The following is a 27,153-nucleotide window of genomic DNA, read 5'->3' as shown; positions in this document are numbered from 1 at the left end:
ATAACCACACTACATTGTGTCCGTGATTATCTTCTGTGACTCTGTGACCCATACACTGCTCCTCTGTTCTGTCTTTCACTTCTGCAAACCTAAGCGTCTATAACTGTACTTCCCTCATTCCATTAGTCACCCATTTTTTCTGCAAGATTAATACTTCCTTCAGTGCTTACAGGTTCATAGGTAGGTACTAGGTTATTGGCCCTAGGGCCTATACAAGCCTAGCCAGTACCCTGGCTTTCTCCACCCAAGAAAATTATTTTCCTGTGTCCCTGTCAAGCAGACCCACAGAAGTGATCCCCGGGGTAAATTTCCTATTTACCATCCAACCATCAAGATTTTTCTTGAAGAGTGCTAATGAGGAGTTTTGTTTGATATAGATATGTAGTTTGTTCCAGAGTATGGGAAGTCTCTGGGACATGAATCTATACCTCCAGCATGTTCTGTTTATTGTGGTGACAAGGTTTAGATCCCTAGAGCATGTAGCTCGGAGGGATTGGAATTTCTTTAAGTGGAGCATGTCCAACAGCTCTGGGTTTGAAATAACTTTGTATGTTAGGCAGAGATCGCCTCTGAGTAGGCGATAAGCAATGCAGTAAAGCTGGTGTTATTTTTAGATGGTCTGCGTAGGGCATCTGTTTGAGGCCAGTAATCCTCTTTGTGAGGTATTTCTGCAGCCTTTCCAGTTGTTGTAGATGTCTTGTGAGGTACATACCAAAAGGGGCATTGTACTTTATAATGGGTCTAATGAGTGACGAGTAGAGGAGAACAATTACCTCTTTTTTTCCTGGATGAGAAATCTTTTGTGATGAAGTGTGCCACGTAGAAGGATTTCATGACTACTGTGGTGATGTGATTATCAAAGGAGAGACTACTGTCCTCCTGTGTCCTAAGGTTTCTTATCACGCTTTCAGTGTTAAGTAGACTACCACCTAGGTGGTAGCTCATGGGTACAGAGTTTTAACCAAAGGGGATGCCAATGCACTTTTTGGCATTGAGCTTGAGGCCATGGCTTTGACACCAGGCATCTGTCTCAGTAAGGCCCTTTTGCAAGATGTCCACATCGTTAGGAGTTTCAATTATGGCTCCTAGGTTGCAGTCATCTGCAAACTTCATTAGACAAAGACCTTCTGTGTTAGCCTGTATTTCAGAAAAGTAGATACCAAACAGGAGAAGATCCAGGACTGAACCCTGAGGCACTCCATTTGTCACTGTTCTGAAGTCAGATTTGGAGTCTGCTACTTTCACAGTATGGGTTCTGTCAGTGAGCTAGTTGGCAACCCATCTTGTGACATAGGGATTTATACCTAGTTTAGTGAGTTTATCTATAATTCCAGAGTGGGGGATGGTGTCAAAAGCCTTGGCGAGACCTAGACAGGCTGTGTGAACCACCTTACGGCTTTGGTGACTGCTTCAAAAAAGTCAATCAGGAGACATGATCTGCCTTTTACAAACCCGAACTGGGTGGGCTCCAGAGTTTGGAGATTACCAATGTCTTTGTTTATAAGTTCCATGATGATACGTTCCATGACCTTGCAGACCAGGCTCGTTAGGCTAACAGGGCAATAATTCCCAGGGTCTGTGGTGGCTCCTCCTTTGTGAAGTGTGATAACCATCACTGTGCGCCATTCAGTGGGCACAAAACATGAGGTGAGTCTATGATTGAACATGGTGCTTAGGTGGGGTGTAAGTTCATTCTGTAGTTCATGTAGAACACAGCCTGGGATGTTATCACATCCCATGGATGATGTGTTCTTGGCTTTGAAGAGTGTGGTTTTTACATGTGCAGCCGTGATTACAGGAACTTTGCATTCTTCCAGTATAGAGATGGGCCCTTCAGGGGGTGGGGGTGGGTAAAGTTAGCACTGAACCTATCTGCCAGGATGCTGGCAATATCAGTTGGTTCTGTATATTTAGTGCCATTGTGCTGTAACTCAGAGCAGATCTGAGTGTTGCCATTGAGATTCTTGACATAGCTATAGAATGCTTTGTGGTTTTCTTTAGAATCAGTGGCAATTTTGTTTTCATAACTAGCTTTGTAGGATTTTATGAGGGATCTCAGCTTCTTACTGAGGCTGACCAGGGAGTTCTTCTAGTCATGGGATTTTAATCTTTTTTGCAACAGTTTCTTTATTCTGTTGTAGATTTTGTTTATGGCAGAGGATCACCAGATTGGCTTCCTTTTTTTGGAGGATAGCATCTTGGTTCTGTTAGGGATAGCATTATCCATGCAGTTGTGTAAGCACTTATAAAGTGCATTTGTGTAGGATTCAGCAGTCATACCTCTGTTGTCCATCTGCATGGCTGTTGTGAAGTTTGCCACTTCTGTCTTAAGAAGCGTGAAGTTGGCTTTGGAGAATTTTTTTCCGGTGGTTTTCCTAATGGATGGTGGGGGAGGGTTGTGGATGTCTAGGCTGATTAGCTTGTGGTCGGATCTGACCAACGAGGAATTGACCTCTGGTGTGGAACACCGGTCACCCATGTTGTTAAGGAACAGGTCTAGGATATTGCTGCTTCTGGTGGCGGTGTGGATAAGTTGATCCAAGGCACTGGAATTTATGAATAGTAAATGAGTAAAAGAGTTAGTACATGAATAGTTTTCCCAGTTAATGATGGGGTAGCTGAAATCACCCATTATTAGGGTGTTGGGTTGTACCCTAATATTTTCCAGTGTATCAAGAAATGAGGAGTGGGAATCCTTGGGCATGGTGGGGGATCTGTAGCAAGTTACAATTTGGATTGTGGTCTTACCCAGAGTTAGTTGCACTTGGATAATCTCGGATGCATTATGCTGAGCAACTAGCCTGGAGGTGTGGATATCCTTAATGAATATGGACACAACTCCACCTTTAGTGTTTCGGTCCAGGTTAGGTGGCCAAAAGGTGTGGTATGAATTATAGCCTGGTAATGCAGGGGTGTTCTCTGGAGCCATGAACCAGGTCTCTGTCACTGCACAGATGTCGATGTTTTCCATTTTAAGGAGTGCCTCCAGTGAATGCATTTTGAGGTTTAGACTTCTAGCATTGAGTAGCATTACCCTCAGATTTTGCTTGCTTGAACCTGTTATGGCGGTAAATTTGTCATGTGAACCTTGCCTAAAAAAGGCACTATCGGGTGGCAAGAACCTTAGCCAGTATCCTGACTCCCAAGGGCGACAGGTGCAGGTCATCTCTGGCAAAGCATTGTGGTCTATCGAACATGTCATTCCAGGCAGACAGATACTGGATCCCCTTAGAATGACACCAAAAGCTTAGCCAATTGTTGAAGTCAATCATTTTGTCTTTGTACTGTGGTATCATTCTGGGTAATGGCAGGATACTACTCAGGGCTAGGGTCATACCTGCCTGGGCTACAAGATCAGAGAGCTCCTCTATGTTTCTTTTCATGTAGTCCAGGGAGGTACGTCTCAGGTCATTCACACCAACCTGGACAATGACAGAGTCATATTTGTACTTATTGTGGAGTGACCTGAGTGCTTGCATTATGTGGCAGACCCTGGCACCCGACAGGCAGCTGACAGTAACTTTCTAGTTATTTAGCCTGGTGAGTAGAACATCAGTGTGCCTGACTCTAGAGTCACCTATGACTAGAGTGTTGGGTATGTTGTTATGCCTTATGGGCTGTGGTTGAGTGACGCACTGATTTTGTGGGCTATGTGTCATTTGGGTTGTGTTGGGGGGTGGAGGTTGCAGGTGTTTCTGTTTTGGGGGTCTCTGTTGCCTGAGCAGATATTTATTGAGAGCCTCCGCAAATGTAGGTGTATGTTTTGTGTTTCTATGTGCGTGTTTTGGTGGTGTAGGTTTTGTGGGACTATGTGATGAGTGTGGTGTGGTGCAAGTGTTTACCTTCTCCTCTTGACTGTCTAGTCCAGTCTTGGGTGAAGAGAGCTTTGCTTCCAGTTTGGCTATATAAGTGTATCTCTCACAGGTTGTAGTATTGGGTGGTAGGAGGAGAGGGTTGTCTGTGTACATGAGGCAAATGCTGCATTGCCCCAAGATGCCCAGATTCATCAAGTAGACAGGAGAAAACACCGGGAGCTGACCCTTAGACATGCCTGGATAGGTACTTATTTATTCAGTACCAAAAACTGTTTTCCTCTAGACAAGTGAGGAAAGTTGAGTGCTGTAGTAATTTGTAGCTTAGTACAAATTAACTCCACAGATGAAAAAAACTCCATGTGCCTCGACATACGCGAACATAGTATTACATTATTGGGAAAACAAATATATATTTTCATCGAGTTGGGCTGAACATATTACTTACTATAAACGCTACCTGGATGACATTTGTATACTATGGGATGGTGACATGGACAGCTTTTCAAACTTTATTACTTACATTAACTCTACTACCGGTTTTTTAGCTTTTACACATAATGTGAGTGAAAATTCCCTACAATATTTGGATGTTCTTTTATTTAAAGACAACGTTAATAACCTTTTTCAATCTCAAATATATAGAAAGACGACTTTTTCCATCACATTTCTGCATTTTGATAGTGGCCATCCTTTTTATCAGAAAAAAGGCATAATAAAAGGACAACTCATTCGTGCATCCAGGATGACAAGTACCCACGATCTATTCCTTAAAGAAGTTGATTTTTTAAAAAAACTCTTTTTGGAGAGAGGGTACCCAGCCCACTTGGTGGATAATCTAGCAAACGAGGTTTTGATCAATAGGGAATCAAAATATCCACCATTACTTGGTAAAGGTTGGGCATTAGAACACTCACATGATGCTGAAAAACAATTACACAACAACTTTGTGTACACATACACTAGGGACTCACAACAAGTTGAAATGACTATTTTGACATACTGGCCAGTGTTGACACTACAAGAGGACATTAACAAATTCTTACCTGCTAAGCCCGGATTTACAAGAAAGAGAGACATTAACTTAAAGGGTTTATTGGAAAACAGGAATAATGACAAAAAGCATTTATACTTGTCCAACAAGGTAGGCACCTTTAAATGTGGTGCATGCAATCAGTGTCCTTATATATACAATAGTAGTAGTTTATACATTCCTTCTAGGAACTTCAAGGTTAATACACAAGGTTATTACAACTGTGCATCAAAAGGGGTGGTTTATCTCGGTGTTTGCAAGGAATGTTACAGTTTTTATGTAGGCAAGACTGAGAGGTCACAAAGAAAAAGGATCTATGAGCATTTATACGAAATTAGCAAGAAGAAAGACACTAATGCTTTTTTCAAACACTCACTGCAATGTAACAACATGCACTTGAAATTCCTTGTTCTAGACCAAGTCACCCAGGATCCTAGAGGAGGTGACTGGGAGACTCATCTGGAACATAAAGAACCTTTATGGCAATTAAAATTAAATGCAAGAAGATCCCCAGGTCTAAATAATAGTACCAGTATAGCAAGTGTACTAAACCTAAATAGAGAGAAGTTGTGAACAAGTAAAATGCTTATTTTTGGACACTTGGTGGTTAATCTGCAGTTAGCCGGTGAAGAATTTCTATTTTCTTTTAACCTGAAATGTGTTTTCACTACAAGGATTCACTTTGAATGCACAAAACATACATATACATTTTTTAACATTTGCACCTCAACTTATGTTTTTTTAGCAGATTATATTTATAATCAGTTGTTTATGCAAGGTATTTATATATAGATCTGTTCTTATATGATTTATTTTTGATCTACACTAATTAATTAAGGCATTTAGATAGATAAAAAAAAAATAAGCTTTGTAGCAATATTAGTTTTTTAGAGACTACAAGCATTTTAAAAAAATTTTAAATATTTAATTATTACAATTAATGGTATGTGTGGTGAATTAAATGGTCACATGGTTAATATACAATGATATAAAATGGCCTTGTTTTCAACTGTTTAACATCTTGATAAAGCCTGGCAGGAACCAGATGGAAGCGCTTGAGCAATTTTCTGTTTCTTATTCATTTATTTATTAAAAGTTATTTAATAATTTTAATTTATTTCTGGTTGCAGCACATCTGTGATTCCTGGACTGAGTTTTTTTCATCTGTGGAGTTAATTTGTACTTGGTTTCTGTGTTCGTGTTGAAGTTAGCTGGATTTGTCTCGTTTTTCCATGGCTGAAGACTTGGAACAGGTTGATTTTTTGAACACACCTATTTTACTCCGCAATGAACCAGAAGATGCTCCAGTTACACGCGGAGAATTTAATCAAGTTTTAACGCTGTTAACTCAAATTAATAAGTTGTTAACTTCACGTAACATTAGCTGCACTCCCTCGTTACCTGGTAACCAACAACAAGGGTGAACAGGAAGTACACTTCACCACTACCTAAGGAGCCGAATGGCGTGTTAAGAGCGACACCTTCTGATGAGATTTTATTGGTCGGAACCGATCTTCAGGAACAACAAGCTAGGGCCCAACCGAGCTGGGCAAACAGGCATGGTGGTCAACGTAAGGATTTCAACTTCCATGCATGGACTGAGCAGCAATTTTCTTTTAAGCAAGGTACTGTTTTGAGTTCTCAAAAACATAACAACTGTATGGAACTTGATTTTGACAAATTAAACGATAAACTATACGCGTATAAAAATACGCAACTGAAGATAGATTATTTGAGAGAATGTGTTCAAGCGCAACTCATCCCTAAAGGACTACGTTGTTTTAAGTTCCCAAACAATGCTGTGCTTGGCTCCACCTTATACACGAAGTTGGTAGAGCTGTTTGATAAAACTGGTTTGGAAATGTTGGATCTTATGATTCAAGATTATGAAATCAAAGCCAACTCTTTGTTGAACGAACTGACAGTGTTGAATGATAACATTGTTAAAGACAAGAACTTTTCTAGTATTAAAAAATGTTATGACAATGTTTTTAATGAGGTAGATCAGCACTGTGTTAAGATAGTTAGTCGCAAGATAAGGAAGTTAGAACGTGACCTGATTGAATACAGGGATGGGAGGGCTTATCCCTTGCCAGGAAAATTTAAACGTAATATTTCTAATGGCAAGGAGAGGACTGACATTTCTGAAAACATTGACAATATCAATACCCCATTAGCAGACCCACCCAGGAGAAGTGAACGACTAGCCCAAAAGGTTTATCAATTTCCCCAGGGCAGACCAGGGAGCAGGAACACAACATTTTACCAACAGAACTGGAACAGGCCACACAGGTAATTGATTCTAATGGAGTCTGTTCAGTAGATTGGGACAATTTTAATGGAGACTCGCATAGTGGTAACTACAAAGTGGTAACTAAGGATAGTTTTAATATTTACAACTTCACAGATACAATATTAACCCCTGACTTTTTTGAGTTGTTCACCAGAGGTTTTCAATTTGTTCCCCTGCGCACCATGGATTTATCTAAAACGCTAGTAGAATTTAAATTGTTCATCAGGAGACTGAATCTTGCCCTATTTTTTTAAAGGACAAACTTTAACTAACCATACAAATACAAGGTGTAGTGCTTTCAACCCCCCACCCACCCTACTTTAAGAATTTTTGAGGAAATAGTGGAGATGGACCTAAGAAAGAAATACCCACTTGGTTCAAAACCACCACCTAATAATTTTGATTTTCACTTATATCAACTAAGGTATCAGGGTAATGAAACCTGACAAGGGTGGGGGTGTTGTCTTAATGTACAATTGGGCATATGAGACACATATTCACAATATGTTACAGGATGTTGTTACCTATGAATCAGTTTCCAGGAATGAGGTGAACATAGCGTACTCTAACATCAACTTCATGTTAATGGACCACTTGATGCAGGGTGCTATCAATGAAAAATTACATAACTACCTACATGTCTCAAAACCCAGGATCCTGGTAATCTTTGGGATTCCAAAAGTTCACAAAGGACTGAACCCTTTAAAGTTCAGACCCATAGTAGTAGGAGCTGGCAGTATCACAGAGCCTCTAGGGAAATTTATTGACCAGACACTGAAAACATTTGTTTCAACTTTAAAATCTATTTGTAAAGACTCCTGGGAATTTCTTAATGATGTTCAGCAAAGTTTGTATAACCCAAAGATATTAATGGTAACTATAGATATTATAGAGTTATTTCCCAGTATTCCTCACTCCATAGGACTAGATTGGTTTAATGAAATCTTGACCACACAATCTGAACTAAGTAACAACACGGTTAAGTTACTGGTGGAGTTTATGGAAGCAGTTCTTAAGAACAACTTTATTTACTTTAATGGAGAGGTATTTAGACAAAAGAAAGGTGTAGCGATGGGTGCTCCATGTGCCTCGACATACGCGAACATAGTATTACATTATTGGGAAAACAAATATATATTTTCATCGAGTTGGGCTGAACATATTACTTACTATAAATGCTACCTGGATGACATTTGTATACTATGGGATGGTGACATGGGCAGCTTTTCAAACTTTATTACTTACATTAACTCTACTACCGTTATTTTAGCTTTTACACATAATGTGAGTGAAAATTCCTTATACTATTTGGATGTTCTTTTATTTAAAGACCACGTTAATAACCTTTTTCAATCTCAAATATATAGAAAGACGACTTTTTCCAACACATTTCTGCATTTTGATAGTGGCCATCCTTTTTATCAGAAAAAAGGCATAATAAAAGGACAACTCATTCGTGCATCCAGGATGACAAGTACCCACGATCTATTCCTGAAAGAAGTTGATTTTTTGAAAAAAAACTTTTTTGGAGAGAGGGTACCCAGCCCACTTGGTGGATAATCTAGCAAACAAAGTTTTGATCAATAGGGAATCAAAATATTCACCATTACTTGGCAAAGGTAGGTCATTAGAACACTCACATGATGCTGAAAAACAATTATTACACAACAACTTTGTGTACACATACACTAGGGACTCACAACAAGTTGAAAAGACTATTTTGACATACTGGCCAGTGTTGACACTACAAGAGGACATTAACAAATTCTTACCTGCTAAGCCCGGATTTACAAGAAAGAGAGACATTAACTTAAAGGGTTTATTGGAAAACAGGAATAATGACAAAAAGCATTTATACTTGTCCAACAAGGTAGGCACCTTTAAATGTGGTGCATGCAATCAGTGTCCTTATATATACAATAGTAGTAGTTTATACATTCCTTCTAGGAACTTCAAGGTTAATACACAAGGTTATTACAACTGTGCATCAAAAGGGGTGGTTTATCTCGGTGTTTGCAAGGAATGTTACAGTTTTTATGTAGGCAAGACCGAGAGGCCACTAAGAAAAAGGATCTATGAGCATTTATACGAAATTAGCAAGAAGAAAGACACTAATGCTTTTTTCAAACACTCAATGCAATGTAACAACATGCACTTGAAATTCCTTGTTCTAGACCAAGTCACCCAGGATCCTAGAGGAGGTGACTGGGAGACTCGTCTGAAACATAAAGAACTTTTATGGCAATTAAAATTAAATGCAACAAGATCCCCAGGTCTAAATGATAGTACCAGTATAGCAAGTGTACTAAACCTAAATAGAGAGAAGTTGTGAACAAGTAAAATGCTTATTTTTGGACACTTGGTGGTTAATCTGCAGTTAGCCGGTGAAGAATTTCTATTTTCTTTTAACCTGAAATGTGTTTTCACTACAAGGATTCACTTTGAATGCACAAAACATACATATACATTTTTTAACATTTGCACCTCAATTTCTATTTTTTAGCAGATTATATTTATAATCAGTTGTTTATGCAAGGTATTTATATATAGATCTGTTCTTATATGATTTATTTTTGATACACACTAATTAATTAAGGCATTTAGATAGATTTAAAAAAAAAAGCTTTGTAGCAATATTAGTTTTTTAGAGACTACAAGCATTTAAAAAAAAATTTAAATATTTGGTATGTGTGGTGAATTAAGTGGTCACATGGTTAATATACAATGATATAAACTGGCCTTGTTTTCGACTGTTTAACATCTTGATAAAGCCTGGTAGGAACCAGGCGAAAGCTCTTGAGCAATTTTCTGTTTCTTATTCATTTATTTATTAAAAGTTATTTAATAATTTTAATTTATTTCTGGTTGCAACACATCCGTGATTCCTGGACTGAGTTTTTTTCATCTGTGGAGTTAATTTGTACTTAGTTTCTGTGTTCGTGTTGAAGTTAGCTTAATTTGTAGCTTATTTACTGCTTACAATAAGCTGAGCTCAAAGAAACAGATTTGAGTGCTAAAACTAAAAAATGGATAGTTCTAAGGGAAAATTTGAAGAGCAGACTTTATGGCGCCAGGAATAGTTTAACCCTAGCTAAGCGGCTATGCATAAAGTGTATTTTTTTATATATAACAGTAGCAAATGAACAAACTGATTTTAACAAATTAACCAATAAAAAGCTAAAAACTGAGCCGTGTTCAGCAGTCTTTGATCAGACAAGTTCTAACTGCACACTCCTGCCACTACGGTGCAGGGGAACCTTCTCCAAAAAAAGATGGTCTGGATTAGTGCTCAAGTTATACAAACAAAGCTAGATTCAGCAGGTCTGAATTTAGTCTATGCTACAGCAAATTAGGCGTACCAATTTCAGAAAGAAACAGTTCAAATAAGCAGGCACAATAAGCCTTTAACCAGAAACTCCCAGCTCAGAAGGGCAGAATCGACCCTCTCCTCCCACAAGAGTGCAGACCACACCTTCTTAATATAAAATAACTGTCCCAAAGCCCAAGTGCTTAAACCAGAACTAAAACACTCTTAGAATAACTAAGCCTTCAATCAGCAACTCCCAACTTAGAAGGATGTAAGCTACCTGTCCTGCCACAACTGTGCAGACCACAAACCTTCTTAATGTAAAACAACTGGTCTGAAGCCCAGCTGCTTAAACCAAAGGCATAGAATAACAGTTACAGTTTAATCAGGCTACTAACAAGCAGTAATACATGCAGCAGAATAAATACAATAAAGTAGGAAGAAACACAAATACAGTAAAAGCAGATGAATAAAGTGCAATCTCATTCTATCATTCTGAATATACCTTACAGATAACCTGCATACTCAAACCTGGGCTACCTTCTACAACCATCTAGCTGTAAAATATTTCTTATAAAAATACCCTTTCATCCCCACAAGTTTAAAAAGCTGCCAATTTTCATGTTCCAGAAAGCAGCTTATATCTCAGACCTTTTCATGCATAACACCAAACTCACCTTTTGCCTTAGAACATATTTATATTCACTAAGCCTCTTAAGACACTGCTTAGATCAGGAAACATCCACACCAACCCCAGTTCATTGTAAGCGACAATTCTACCTTCAGCCAATATAAACCTTTGCACTGTCAACTACTCAAACCTCAGGATTCATAACCTAAGGAATAAAGACCTCAAAATAACTTGCATTAACATACACCTATCAATATCAAAGAGCAGCTTTGGAAACCTTATTCTCTGCTGAAAACCATTCTATTTTAGCCATTACAGAAACCTAGCTAAAAGAAATTCTGCCTACTTCCCTCAGGAAACAGAACATGAGGGGCTAAAATGCTTCTAATCAAGTAAAATTCAAACCTATATCTCATCAATAGTAAAAATGCAAACTAATTCTAATGACTAGGCACCTAACTGGATCATAAGTATTCCATTTGGGAATAATACTCACCTTACCATCACTGTGACTTATATCCCTCTCCCCTAATTTATATCCATGAGGAAAAAGGTCCTGGAAGAAATTTTCGAATGTCTGTCCCAAGAATACTATTACACTTGGGGGATTTAACTTCAATACAGCATCTGCTGATGGTAAACAATTCACCAAAATGCTCCTTCAGCTTAACCTTCAACAACTGGTAAAGAAACCTATCAGACCTAATCCACAAACAAAAAATACACGCCGTACTCAACTTAATTATGACAAATATGGCCAGTCAGTGTACTGGTATTAATATTCTACCAAATTTCCTAAGTTATCACTGTCTAATACTCAGCCCCTTCCCCCCGTTCTTTCAATGCCATCAAGCTCATTCCCCAAATTATATATGGTTGTTCTTTCCCAGTTCAAAAGCTGGTCATGATGGACCAGCACTGAAGAAGTAGCATTCACTGCTCACCTTTATTACCTCCCTTCAGACCCAACAACAGCCCTCTCCTGTTTTAGTAAAACTCTTTCCTCTTTTCAAAAAGTCATTATTCCTCATCACTCATAAGAGATTAAGGGGTGAAAATCACTTCGCTATCTTTAAGAATCTCATGATCTCATGAAAGAAAGAGTCAGTGGCCTACCTCGGTGAAAACAAAATCCACTAGACAACCAGCTACATGAAACCTACCTTTCTGTAAAAAAAAAAAACAGAATAGTGACTAACTCAGACAAATCCCTCTATGTAATCAGCAAACAACTATCCAGTATGAGAAATCCAAAACTTTTCTTTACTGAAGTAACTAGACAAGCTACAAATCCCTCTTACTTTTACTGTACCTCACAAATCAACTCAAATAACATAACAGATGATTATAAAACCTTCCTTATTTCAACTATTCACTCCAGCACTAGCCTTTTCCCCTCCAATATATTTACACAAGTAACACATGAAATCAACCCACAGCCTCACCTCTATCCCATAACAGACTATGCAGCCATTTTCACTTCTCTGAAATCACAGCAAAGGAAACTAACTTATAAAATCTCCTCTACTAAATTACCTTCACCCCTTCCTACTTTCTTTAGGAAAGCATCTGACAAAATCTCTAAGCCTCTCACGTCCATCTACAATGTGTCTCTTACCACAAGTGCGGTTCCCCCAGCTCTGCAACACAAAGTAACATCACCTAAAACACTGAAAGGCTTTTAGTCCCATATCTAGCCTCTGTCTTCATTAAAGTACTTTGCAAACAACTGCTCGAGCAACTCAACAGCTATGGTCTGCTGTCTGATAGGAAACATAGTTTCAGAAATACCTTCAGCACTACAACAGTCCTTCTTTCATTTGCTGACTCCTTCTTCATTAGTATCAATGAAGGGCTCATTACTGTTGATAGGACAAGGGCTTTTGAAAGAGTAAATCACAGATTGCTCATTACCAAACAAAGAAATACCAGCTTTGATGAAAATACAATTAATTGGTTTCAGAGTTACCTAGAAAACAAAACATTCCAAGTTCATTCTAACAACTAATGGTACTTTTCTGTTATTGGGGCAACACCTTAAACACGGTTGGTGAGCTGTGAATGTAGTGTCTTTTCATGTCTTTTTGGTGTTAATATAAGCAGGTTTATGAAAAATGTACAAGTTACCTCTTTTTTTTCAATAGTCCCATTTAATTATTTTATACACACCTGTTTGGATTAACAGCAAACATACATGGCAAGACACTGGATTTGAAGCTCACCAACCATTTGTAAATTATATATCAGGCAAACAGTTACACTGACCACTGTGAGATTCCTTAAACTGACGATTGTAATTGGCTGCTAGCAAAAGTTCCACATTGTAGTCGTTCTTTCCACACTATGAGATGTACTGTTTCTTGTTTTGGAGACAATGACAGAAGAACTGTTTCCTAATAAAATTGACTTTTACAATACGAACACTGTTTATATGACAGTGATTTAAACCTACTAACAATATCAATAAACTCAACATGGCTCAACATCGGGAAAAAAAATGAGTCTTGTAATATGCATGTAGTTCTGTAGAAAATGAAAATTCATATGGTCCGTCCTTCTAATGCTCACATTACTGATTTCCCTTACCCGGAAAAAAGCAAAAACGAGTTGCTAACATGTACAAAACCTACAGTTTGTATCTTTGCAGGTGAAATTCCCCTTGCTGTTTTTTATTCAAAAGACCAAAAAAAAAAAAAAAGTGGCTCCACTCCACTGTACTGTGCCAGTAGTCACAGTAAGTACTTTACGTGTTAATCGGATTTAAAATAATACATAACATTGCTTTTCTATAACTAAGTGTGCTATCCACATTAAAAAGGAAGAAACTAGATGAAGCTAAATTATTTAAATCAACCCAGTGAGTTGAATGGGGAAGGGAGTGACAAGAGTCCTGGCACGGAGGTGTGATGTGTGTGATAGCCAATCAGATCATGAGTTGAGAATTGCATGAACGCGATTCAAAGTAAGACATTTAAGAGGGAGATAGTTCATTTTATGCAATTAATGTAGGGCCAATATCAGAACAGTATGACAGTTAAAAAAAATCTTATCCAAATTTGCTGTATTTATTTATTTTTTTAATTTCTCTCTTTGTAACTTATCGGACAAAAGCACTTTCAACGCGATCGTTCAGCAGAAATTCAGTACCTTAACACATCTGTTAACCAGGTGTGTGTAACATTTAAAATTAACTTTTTTTTTTTTTTTTTAATTATTATTAAGGCAAATAATATTTACACATATGTGGTTAACAGACATGTTAAGGTACTGGATTTCAGCTGAACGATCGCATTGAAAGTGTGCCCCGATAACTGAAAAGTACCCAACTAGCTAGCATCTGTTGGTACACCAAGTACTGGAGTCCTTTAAGGATCAGTCTTGGGTCCCTTATCTTTGCCTCTTTTCATTAACAATCTTAATGAAAACCACTAAGAATTAAATCTTACTCTGTGTGATAATTCCACTCTTCTACTATAAGGTAATAAAAGTGCATCTGCACTTTAAAATCAGTTCCAGCACTCCTTCTCTTATGGGCTGAATCCAAAAAGCTACTAATCAACTACACACACACACACACACACACACACACACACACACACACACACACACACACACACACACACACACACACACACACACACACACAATATTGTTGCCTTTTCTTCTTTCCATAAACTTCCTACCAAGCATCACTAATGTGGACAATCATTCCAATATCATCTCACAGCTATCTGAATACAAATACGTAGGTCTTGAACTATATGAATCACTTTCCTTCATCCTGCCATATGCACTTACAGCATACTTAAAGAACTCACTCAACCCAAAATGTTATAAAATCTCACATCTTCTCCCCACTTCTGCACACATAGCTTTTACAAAATATTCCTCCTCCCCAAACTTGAATATGGCTTCTATCTTGTACAAAACACAGAGATTACAGATGGCAGAAAAATTGCAGATTTGCATTACTAATGAATGCTTACCCTCATCAATGCCACATTCCTGTTAGACTCAAATGGTGTCCTGTAAAGGAAAGTGCAACCTACCTCCTAGGTACTTTAATAAATAAAAATATAAACAATGCTTACTATCTACCCCTAAAAAGAAAACTACCTATCAAAGCACAAAACTACAAGCTGATTAGTAGACAAGACTATTCAGATTCCCTTAGGCTCCCACCTTGGCAAATGTACATTCTCTAGACTTGGATTGACATTGTAGAAGAAGCCCCACTTGACAGAAAGTGCCAAGTTATATTCCAAGGGGTCAGGTTATCACTGGGTACTCTCATCAAGAAATAACCTGTAACAGCTTTAAAAGCAATGCTTAGAAATGCTCCCTATCAATCTTCATTAAAATCTGTCTACTTAAAGTGAACTATATTATCCCCAGTTTTACTGCTGGTGACCTTATTGTATATTATGTATATATTTGTATTTTGAAATGTCATTTCATTAATTTTTAATGAAACATCTGTTATGTAAAGTTCAGTTTATATAAAGTTTTTCTTATCACTATTACTCTTTCATATGTCCACAGTTTTTTTCATCCTTAACATGACATGTATGATGTTTTGTGTTGTTGTTGTTATTGTTGTTGTTGTGTCTTTCGGCTTTTCCCAGTTAGGGGTCACCACAGCAGAACTCCGGTCCGCTAATGATTGGCAGAAGATTTTTACATGCCGAGTTGCCATTTCTGACACACAACCTTCAACAAAGGTACGCCCATTCACGCATGTCTCCACACAGAAGACACTTTAGCTGAGAATCGAACAGGACAACATCTTACTGTGAGGGGACAATGCTACCACAGCACCACCACCGCAGTATTATGTATGATGTTTTGTGTATGAATGAAAATTAATTGACTGTACTTTATATCAAGTTTACTCTAATATATTTATCAGGTGATTGTTGAGTTGGGACATTGGACCAGTCCACCTGCCTAGTTATCAAATGTTAAATAAATAAACACAGAAATGTTAATGCAGAGGACTAAAATCTGTTATCTATTAATGAGTTGCTTCACAAAATCAACTGTTTTATTCCCTCAGGCTCCATTTGTTTACTGAACATGTGTGAACAATTTGTTTAGCTGGACAGGTCTCCTGGGTTGAGACTGAAAGGGTCCATGTGGATTAGTGCTCTGTCTTGGTCAAACATACAAATAAATAAATAAAACCAATAATCAAGAGAAAAAGTGTTAGACTTCATAAAAATTAACAATTTCAAACAAAATATAAAGATGCCACAAAGGAGAAAAACATACTCTATGTGATTCTGTCAAGTAACTTTGTCAGTTGTGCTAAGCTAATGTTGTCTTGTTCCCTTTTAACTTTGACAACAGTGCTGTGATGTTTATTTTACACACCAAGCCAACTCTACTGAAAATAAAAAAATCCGTCTTTAAGAATCTTTCAAATAGCAACTATTGTAGCCTGAACAATAGTCCTGTGCCAGTTACATGAGACTACATCTTAGCCCTCCTCTGCAGCACTTTAAATAACTATACCTCTAGAGTCATCTCCATGGGATATACTTTAAATAACCATACCTCTAAAGTCATCCCCATGGGACATATGTTAAAAAAAACTATACCTCTATAGTCATCCCCATGAGACATACATTAAATAACTATACCTGTAAAGTCATCTCCATGAGACATAAACATAGTGGAAGCTTTTGCAATAAGCATAAATGGTAGAGTTACAAAAACTACTAATTATTATACCAAAAAAGAAAGCACAGCACCTTCAAACATTGCTCAGTCCAATACAAGAACTCTAAGATCAACTCCATTCAGAAATAAAGCACTAAAGCAATCAAAAGAAGCAAAGTTTATTCAATGTTAGACTAGCTATTGAAATAGGTGACAATAAGTTCTTCTACAACCATATCTGAAGAATGAAGAGAACGAGACAAGAATACAGCACATTAGAACAAAATGGTATCACCAAGAAAGAGCCTGCATATATAGGGTATACGCTAGTATACAGCGTGGAGCAAATGTCAGGCCACAGAGAGAATGTTAATCCACTGCTTCTCCTCCCTAGACTATACTCATATGTGGAACTCATCCGAAATGGTGACATCTAGTCTCAGTTAGATCAGGAACATCACTTCCATTGGATCAGATGAGATACCAAGAAGCTTAATTTCAGAAATTAAAAACAGCCTCTAGTATACCCTGTGACACTGTTATCTGAAAACAGGTTGATGTGCTTCTAATCTAGAATGGAGACTCTTTCATTCAGACCAGTAATTATAGACTGATCAGCCCAATAAGTATATTATGCAAGGTGATGGAGAGAATCATCATGGCACTTTCTCATAAAAATATAAGAAACCTCATTCTCCATGACCTTTACCTAGCACTGTTTTATCAAACTAGATCTTGTGTGTTTAATGTTGTAAATTTCATTGAGAGTATGACCACCACAATGGAGGAAGCTTTGCCCACGTAGCTTAACTATATTCAATTAAAGTGTTCAATGCTATACCCCATGACTTGATGCAACATGAACTCAAGGATCTGAAAGTAAAAGAATCCATAATAAATTTCATCTGCAACCGACTACATAGACATACACAGGTGATAGGGATAGGAGGACTCCTATCATCAATATCGTCTTACACCCATGGATTCCATCAACATTTGGCCCTGGGGCCATTCCCTTTTGTCAGCTTCTTTCAGACCTCAATTCTGGCATTACTCTCTGTGTATTTACTGGGAGTTATGTGTGACATAAGAATGCCAAAAAAGCTGAAAAGCATACTGCACAAAATAGTAGTGCAAGCAGTACTTCTGTATGGTACAGAAACCTTGGCAGTGAAGGCAGAGTAGGTGAGGAAGCAGGAGGTGATGGAAATGAAGTGCTTCAGATGGTAGTAGGATGCAAACATTAAAGAGAACAGAATATGGTGGTTCAAGCACACATTCAGGAAAACAGAATATGATTTGGTAGAGAATATCTGGGAGAAATGAGTGAATAATGAAGGCTAAATGGGCAACTGGTTATGAAGAACATAAAACGATGGTTTAGAGAAACAGATTTAGCAAAATGGCAAGAAACCAACAAGATAAATAAGTGAAAATTAGTAAAACACAAAAAAGGACACATGAAAAGATTGTCAAAAGAGTGATAACAGATGGAACTAAAAGGAAATAACAGGTAAGGGATGTTATAGGATACAAGTAGATGATATGCACCAGAAGACAGTGTAAGGGAAGAAAGCAGAAGCGGTGGGAAGGTAAATAAAGTGGACTGAGAGAAGAAACAACTTAAGGTAGTACGGTCATAATACTGACCACTGTCAATGCCAGATACATAGGCATAAGAGTGCCAAGCTGGAGGAATTAGTTACTGACAGGTGGCAGAAATGGTTGGAATAACCAATATCTTGATCGATGTCAAGAGGGACGGGATGTGGAAATCATCAGTTGCAGGACTTTTATGGAGGATATTATAGGAAACAATGGAGGGGTACTGCACTGCATGTCATGGATGGATTGGTGGGGGAGGTTCAAGAAAAAAGAGTGAACGGTGATGGACAAAATGATGGAAAGATAGACGAATAAATAGAGGAGGAAGAGCAGTGGAATACAGGTTGTACACCATTAATTTCGGAAGGTAATATGTGTGGAATATAAATTAAAACTGGTATAGTGATACCCTCTGCAGAATGCCTAACATACCAAGAAGATGAATTGTCTAAAGATAGGATTAAAGGCTGGTCCATGCTTGTAGCACACCAAACCATTACAGCATCTAGGGTGGGCAGAGAAGATAGGACAATCTGGAAATCTGACCTAGAACTTCAAAAGAAAAATAACAAATGGAATTAGTAAGTGTAGAATTCTGAATTATTGATGTAGTTCCCTATGAATGTGACATGATGAAATATCTGTATATTAGGATTTTATAGGCACATGGTGATGATAGAGAAGTGTGGCTCTAGCTGGCCATAGGAGAAGAACATGGCCTGGCCACAAAGTTCAGAGTCTCAAGCTCCACAGAGGCTGACTCTGGGAAGACAGTGAAATTAATGGACAATGCCCCTAGTAAAATAGGAGGAAAGCACATGGTGGAAGGGTCTGCAAAGCAGAGACTTAGCTAGAGTGGGTGAAGAGACAGTTGCCAAGAGACAAGGTATTAAGGGTCATAATCGTCACATGCTGATCAACAGGTACTGTAGCACCAGCAATCAAGAAAAGAATGCTGATACTGCATTTGTAGTCAGTTTGAGCACTCATTTGTGGTATTTAGATGTTTTCATAGGATCATAGGAGGTAACTAGGCTAATAGTCCAGGGCTCTTGTAAGCCTAGCCAAGAGTTATCCCCAAAAAAGAAGCCTCAGTCAGCACCAGTCACTCCTGTCAATGAAGGACAAAGGTGGAACCCATGGGACAAATTTGTGGTTTACTGTCCAGTCATCAGGGTTGCACTTGAAGAGGGTCAGTGAGGTATTCTGTTTGACATGTATGGGAAATCTATTCCAAAGACGGGACAGCCTCTGGGAGACAAACCTGTCTCTCCATCAGGTTTTGTTGATGTCACATATTAGATTTAGGCCTTTCAAGTGGGTAATGCATGAGGAATTGGACTTGAGGATATGGAGCATCTCTAGTAGGGCAGGGTCTGATATTGCCTTGTAGGTGAGCCACAGATCACCTCTGGGCAATTCCTATGATACCAAGTAGAGTGATAGTGATTTGAGCCTATCCACATAGGACAGGTGTTGGAGGCCATGGGTTCTCTTTGTGAGGTATTTCTGTGGCCTTTCCAGTTGGTGTAGGTGTTTGGAGAGGTACATACTAAATGGGGAGTCATACTCAATTATAGGCCTAATGGGGGAGGAGTACCGAGAGGTAATAACCTCCTTTTTTCTGGATGCAATCCTTTTACTTATGAGATGAACCAAGTAAAAGGCTTTTCAGACCACAGCATTCACATGATGGTCAAATGTGAGATTGTTGTCAACCTGAGTACCTCTCTCACCACAGGTTGTGTGCTAAGGGGGTTCCCATTGATGTAGTAATCAGTAGGGGCCGTATTTTTGCCAAATGATCTGATAATACATATTTTTGCATTTAACTTAAGACCATGACTTTGGCACCAGTCACTTGTTGCTATGGCACCCTCTTGCAGTATGTTAACATCATTTGGGGAGTTGATGACAGCACCCAACTTACAGTCATCCACAAACTTGGTCAGCCACATGTCCTTTGTCTTTGCCTGGACCTATGAGAAGTAGATGCCAAACAATATGGATCCCAGGATAGATCCCTGGGGAACACCACTAGTGACAGGTCTGCTGTCGGAGGTGGTAGCACCTATTTTGACCTTGTAGATCCTATCGGTGAGCCAGTTGGTCACCCACCTGATGAGACAGGGATTTACACCAAGTTTAGTTAGCTTTTTGATAATGCCTGATTGGGGGATTGTTTTAAAGGCCTTGGCCAAGTCAAGGTAAGCTGTATGTACTGAATTTCTGTCATCTGGGGCCTTGGTGACAGTCTCAAAGAAGTCAACCAGGTTCAACAGGCAAGATCTGCCCCTGACAAATCTGAGTCAGGTGGGGTCAAGTGCTTGGAGATTGCCTATGTCCTTGTTTATGAGATCCATAATAATATGCTCCATGGCTTTACAGATCACACTTGTTGAGCTAATGGAGCGATAGTTCCCTGGCCAGTAGTGGCACCACCTTTGTGCAAGGGGAGGACAATGGCAGTTCCCCACTCTGCTGGAATGAAGCCTGTAATTAGGCTGTGGTTGAATAGGGTGCTCAATGGCGAAGCTAGTTCTTGCTGTAGTTGGTGCATAATACTGCCTGGGATACTATCAGATCCCATGCAAGCTGTGTTCTTTGCCTTGGATAGGGCCTTTAACACTTACTCTATGGAGATGCGAGGTTTGGGATACGTATCGGGGATGTCGAATGAACCTATCAGCTAGCAGGTTGGAGAAAGAGATTTTTAGCCACAATTTAGGAGATGCCAGATTGGGGAATGACGCAGGGTGCCAGAATAGCTGGTTATTTTACTGGGCATGAGAAAAAGGATGTGGATATAGTATTATTATAGGAGGTATGTACAATTAGGCTTAAAGTGGAAAGGCAACAGCAAGAGCAAATCCAGAGAAAGGATGCTTATCCAGGGTACAGTATCCAGGGATGAGAAGATGAAAATTTCCCCTCTTGTAGGCCTTGTGAGATAACAGCTGCTTCACTGTTAATAATGGAGAATGCTGAATCATCTTAGTTTTCCTCTGTAGCTGCAAAAATGATATGTTACCAGCATAATTTGTCAGTGCCACGTCATTTTGACTGAATCCAAAATAATGTCCAAGCATTAAAAGACAGCCACTACAAAAAGCAGTGGAATGGGGATAAGTTGTACCTCTAAATACCATCCAGAAATGGTATTGAATTTCAAAGAAAATTATATTTTTATTAAAATTTGTAACACAAACAATTGATGGTTTAGTGCTTTCATTCTTAAAAAAAAACAGGTCTTCATCAGAAACAAACAATCTCAAATGTATATCCTTCTAAAATAACTTACAGCTGGACTTTGATTGTGTGAATCTGTCATTAAGCCATCAAATTCAGATTTATAATAAAGATTTTGCATATAAGTAAAATATAATGCATGCCCTCCAGCTGACCATCAGCTGTTTATCCCTCAACAGTGTCCCGAATGGATGCAGAAATGCAGAGTGAAGTAGCCAGCAGCATCACATATATTGACCTGTATGCAAGGGATTTTTCCTATAAGTGGGTGGAGCTGCAGAAGTCACACAGCACCAAATACAGTGTCAGTTACCTCAGTTAGCATTAGCCCCCCCACCCCCACCCCCATTCTTCTGAATTTGATGTCATTCTGCTCTGCTGCCCTTATCAGTGGTGAAGAGTGCCATCCAGGAACCCAGTCTTCCTTCTTGGAATGCACAGGGTGACACTTGCTGCTCCATCCTACCCCCCAGAACTCCTCCAGCACTGCGCTATTAACTGAATTTGGGTCATGTAGGCCACACTTAAGGCCTCCATTTCTGTATGACAAGGACCTATGGTAGAGTTATAAATGAAATTCACTCATATGTCACATTGGTATTAACACAGTCCATGTAACATAGTTTTAGTTTATAAATATTCAAAAACATCATCATCATCTTCTTTCAGCTGTTCCAGTTAGGGGTCGCCACAGCGGATCATCTGTTTCCATTTCTTCCTGTCCTCTGCATCTTGCTCTATCACACCAAGAACGTGCATGTCCTCTCTCACCACATCCATTAACCTTATCTTAGGCCTTCCTCTTTTCCTGTTACCTGGTAGCTTCATCCTTGGCGTCTTTTTCCCAATATACGCAGCATCCCTGCTCAGCACATGTCCAAACCAACGTAATCTTGCCTCTCTGGCTTTGTCTCCAAACCTGCCAACCTGGGCTGACCATCTAATATATTTATTCATAATCTTGTCCACCGTTGTCACACCCAGTGCAAATCTTAACATCTTTAACTCTGCCACATCCAGCTCAAACTCCTGCCTTTTGTCAATGCCACTGTCTCCAACCCATATAACATAGCTGGTCTCACTACCCTCTTGCAGACCTTCCCTATCTGTCACAAATCACTCCTGACACTCTTCTCCACCCACTCCATCCTGCCTGTACTCTCTTCTTCACCTCTCTTCCACACTCACCGTTACTCTGAACTATTGATGCCAAGTATTTAAACTCATCCACCTTCGCCACCTCTACTCCTTACATCCTCACCATTCCTCTATCCTCCCTCTCATTCATACACATATATTCTGTCTTAGTCCTGCTGACCTTCAGTCCTCTTCTCTCTAGAGCATATCTCCATCTCTCCAGGGTCTCCTCCACCTGTTCCCTACTCTCACTACAGATCACAATGTCATCTGCAAACATCATAGTCCACAGGGACTCCTGTCTGATCTCATCTGTCAACCTGTCCATCACCATTGCAAATAAGAAAGGGCTCAGAGCTGATCCTTGATGTAACCCCACCTCCACCTTAGACGCATTCGTCACTCACACCGTAGACCTCACTGCTATCACACTACCCTCGTACATATCCATCTTGCTCTGTCACACCAACCACCTGCATGTCCTCTCTCACCACATTCATTAACCTTATCTTAGGCCTTCCTCTTTTCCTGTTACCTGGTAGCTTCATCCTTAGCATCTTTTTCCCAATATACTCAGCATCCCTCCTCAGCACATGTCCAAGCCAACGTAATCTTGCCTCTCTAGCTTTGTCTCCAAACCTTCCAACCTGGGCTGACCCTCTAATATATTTATTCCTAATCCTGTCCACCCTCGTCATACCCAGTGCAAATCTTAACATCTTTAACTCTGCCACATTCAGCTCAAACTCTTCAAAAACATTAGTTTCTTTTTAGTCCTGTATGTGTAGTTACATAAGCTTTGAAAACTGCTGGACATGGTTTTACTTTGACAGACATTTCCAAGTAGTTCTGAGTATGTTATACAGGTCATTCACTTGAAATTATTGTAACCAAATGTGCATTGAAGAGATATAAGTGCAGGAGACCTTCTCAGAATTTATTAGTCTACTGTGATACAACATTTCTTGATTCTGGAAAGAAGCAGAAATGTTCTACTTTACAAATGGCTACATCACAAAAAACAAACAAAAAAAAAAACACAAAAAACATACCAACTTTAAAACTTACCAGCTGCCTGAACTGATTGTAGATCTATCTGAAATTGTCCTAGGTATGCTGTACTGTCTTGACTATTTTGAGAGAGTGTATTTATCAGAAGACTTGTGAATTGTTTAGCTGGGTCATTCACAGTGGCATTGACCACAAATTCAGTTATGATGCTACCGTTTCTGTAAAAGTAGAATTAACACAAAAATAATAGTAAAAGCAAGGAAATAAACACAGAGTGCCACTTTTTAAAATATTTTTACTCATATAACTTTGCTTTCATATACTGTTATTCATGAATGTGGAAAACAGGTATGAAGGTACTTAATCAGATATATTCAGGACATAAGGTTTATAATTAATACTAAAAGTAATACTCAATGTATGTGTTAAGTTTAAGAGAATGTCATAAGTGATAATTTCATAAAGATGTTTCTAGCTTAAAATAAAAAAGATATACGTTTCATTTCTAATGTATTTTGACATTTTGCTACTTGTACGCAGGAGTGGTTTCCACAAGATGCTATGAAATATCACAAGACCAATGTTCTTTTCCAGAAAACTGACAAAGTGGTAAGATTCAGAATCATTAGTTGCACCATGTTTGATAGCCAGGGTAATGTGCCATATGCACAGAGTTTTATTCCTTCATCATGCTGACAGAAACCAAGAAAAGAGATCACAGGCATTCTGATTACAACATAAATGAATGGTATCTGTTACATCATTCATGTTTACTGTGCACTGAATGGTGAATGTAGCAGACAGCACTGGGGGAAGATGGAAACACAAACACCTGGCAGGCCATACAACATGATAAGTTTCACTCCACAAAGGGTACATAGTGTAGATCAGAGTGTGTGATATACCTTTAAGAAGCATTCCAGTCAGTGGGCATGTGCATATAAGTACTGAGCATGTGCAAGGAAGGGTGCCATTTTGAGTGAGCAGCCAGAGTGACAGCATGCATGTGTGTAGTAGTCAGTCAGTTGGCTCATTTAAGTTTAATGTTATTGCCATCCATCTTGATGTGTTTGTATATAATAAACTACTTAAACGAACATCCAAGCCTCTTTGTCTTATTACGACAAGTGACATGGTGTCAGAATGGGATCCAGAGTCACAACAATAAGGCAACTGGTTAGAAATGGAGGAATATACAGAAGTGGATCCTCTGAAACTCAAACGACTCATAAACAGGTCAGAAACAAATTCAAGGTACTAAAACTCTCTTAAATGATTTTCTCACTACAAATATAAAACAAAGTATTCAGACTGCTCAAAACACATTTCTAATTAAATTAAATGTCCAAAACTCCGACATATTGATAAAAATATTCAGAATAATTCTGAAAATGTTTGAAGCCATATCCGAATCAAATAAAATGTATAAAAGAAGGGAAATGATTACATGTTTTGGCTATGTACTATTTTTTTGTATTAACTAAAGCTATTCACAATATCTGAAGTGTGCAAAATGTTGCCAGGTGTGTGTAGTATTACAGTGCAGTTATTTCACAAAGTACAACCAGTTCAAAGAATATTTCACAATGTGTATTTGAATATTATTACAAGTACCTGGTATATGCGCATATTCATACATAATTACAAGGGTCAAGATTGCATTGTGTTTTACTATAATTTGTGGGCATAGTAGAAGGATTTTGCAGACCCGCATCACTTGTGTTTGATAACAATATTACAGAAAACTGGAAAGTGTTTAAGCAAGAGTACAATATTTGCATACAGCCTGCTTTTTCTGACAAAGACGCATGCACAAAGGCATTTATTCTGCTTAATTTAGCTGGTTCAAAATCCATTGAAAGAGAGCATTCATTTGTGTATGCACCTGCTGTATTTGCAGGGGAGGGGGAAGACCACCATATTGTTGTATCAGCTGAAACACGGGAAGACCCTGAATGCTTAAAACATAAATTTAGAGAAATGTGTAACCCCCAAATGAACATTATAATGAAAAGGCACTTATTTTACACAAGAGATCAAACGCTTAGTGAACCATTTTCAGCATATATAACTGACTTGAGAAATAAGGCTAAAATGCACAGATTTGGTGATTTAAGAGATGAGTTGATAAAAGACAGACTTGCGTGTGATATTAATAATGACACAGTGAGAAAGATTTTGCTTCGAGACAGTGATGTAAGTTTAAACAAGGCCATTGAGATTTTTTAGATATACAAGCTTACAGAAAGGCACACAAGTATGTTTACAGATGAGAAAAGCCTTCCAGTACCTTCCAAAGCTAATGTAGAAAGTATACAGCATGAAGTTAAAATATACAGGCCAAAGGGTTTGGCCGCCATATCCCGAGCTTCAGCAAAACCCAGAGTAACTTCAGTAAGACCTAGAGTATATGCAGCAAAGCACAGGGGTGACTCAGCAAAACCTGTAACAAGCCTGATAGTTAACTGTCATAATTGTGGTGGAAACCATGAGCCCAAAAGTGCTTAGCTGCTGATCAGCAGTGCTATTCTTGCAATAAATAGAATCATTTGAAAAGGTTTTGTAAATCAAATAAGGCACATTCTTTTATTAAAAGAGAGCATTCAAAGAGGCAAGTTGATCAAGTAAACAGTCAATGCAGTAGATTTTTGGACAAAGAATGAAATATTTTGTACTGTTAGGATTAATGGGAGACCTGTAGAGCTCAAAGTAGATACTGGTTCAAAGTGCAATGTTATGTCAGCAGAAATGTTTGCTAGAGTAAAACCCAGTAGTCAGGGACTTAGGGACACACATAGATAGTAATCTAGCCTTTGATCATGATGTGTCTACAGTGGTAAGGAAATCATTCTATGTTGTGCAACTTATAAACAAAGGTATGGCATCTAAGTTCAAGGAAGTCATCGTTCCACTGTATTCGGCATTCATCAGACCTATCATTGTGTACAGTGCCTCCTTTGGTATGTACCTAACCAGGCATATCCAACAACTGGAATGTCCACAGAGGTTCCTCACTAAAAGAATACAGGGCATAAGTAATATGTCCTATGCAGACTGCCTCAAGGCCCTGTCCCTGTATTCTGTCTCTTACAGGCTTTTGAGGGGGAGATCTATGCCTGGCAAACAGGGCAATGTCAGACCCCACTCAGATGGACCTCCTACATATCCACAAAACAAATGGTACCAGAATTACCCATTCTAAAGACTTAAGCCTTGCCTGTGATATAAATAGGACCTGCTGGGGAGATAGGTATGTATACCAGAGACTACCACGTCTATAGAACAGGCTCCCCATCCATGTGAAGCAGAGTTCCTCCCTAATCCAATTCAAGTGCAGCTTGGACAATTGGATGGGATACCAGAAATTCATCCCTGGTTTGGCACTTATGTCTCTGATGCAAGCAGGTAAGCTGT

At 38.7% G+C, this 27,153-nt stretch overlaps 1 protein-coding gene across 14 annotated transcripts in view; it reads right to left on the bottom strand.

The window, feature by feature from the left end:
* LOC122793158 (transmembrane protease serine 11D-like) overlaps positions 1–27,153 on the bottom strand; it is a 971,710-nt gene that overhangs the window by 567,986 nt on the left and 376,571 nt on the right. For all 14 annotated transcript variants that reach the window (XM_044060954.1, XM_044060958.1, XM_044060960.1 and 11 more), the window contains one exon: positions 23,797–23,957. In XM_044060954.1, the coding sequence (XP_043916889.1) occupies positions 23,797–23,957 (161 nt within the window). The remainder of the gene's footprint in view (positions 1–23,796; positions 23,958–27,153) is intronic.

This window comes from Protopterus annectens, chromosome 2.part0 (genome assembly GCF_019279795.1).
Source record: "Protopterus annectens isolate FY-2018-M chromosome 2.part0, PAN1.0, whole genome shotgun sequence".
Taxonomy (NCBI): domain Eukaryota; kingdom Metazoa; phylum Chordata; order Ceratodontiformes; family Protopteridae; genus Protopterus; species Protopterus annectens.
This window is presented reverse-complemented; position numbering and strand designations above follow the sequence as displayed.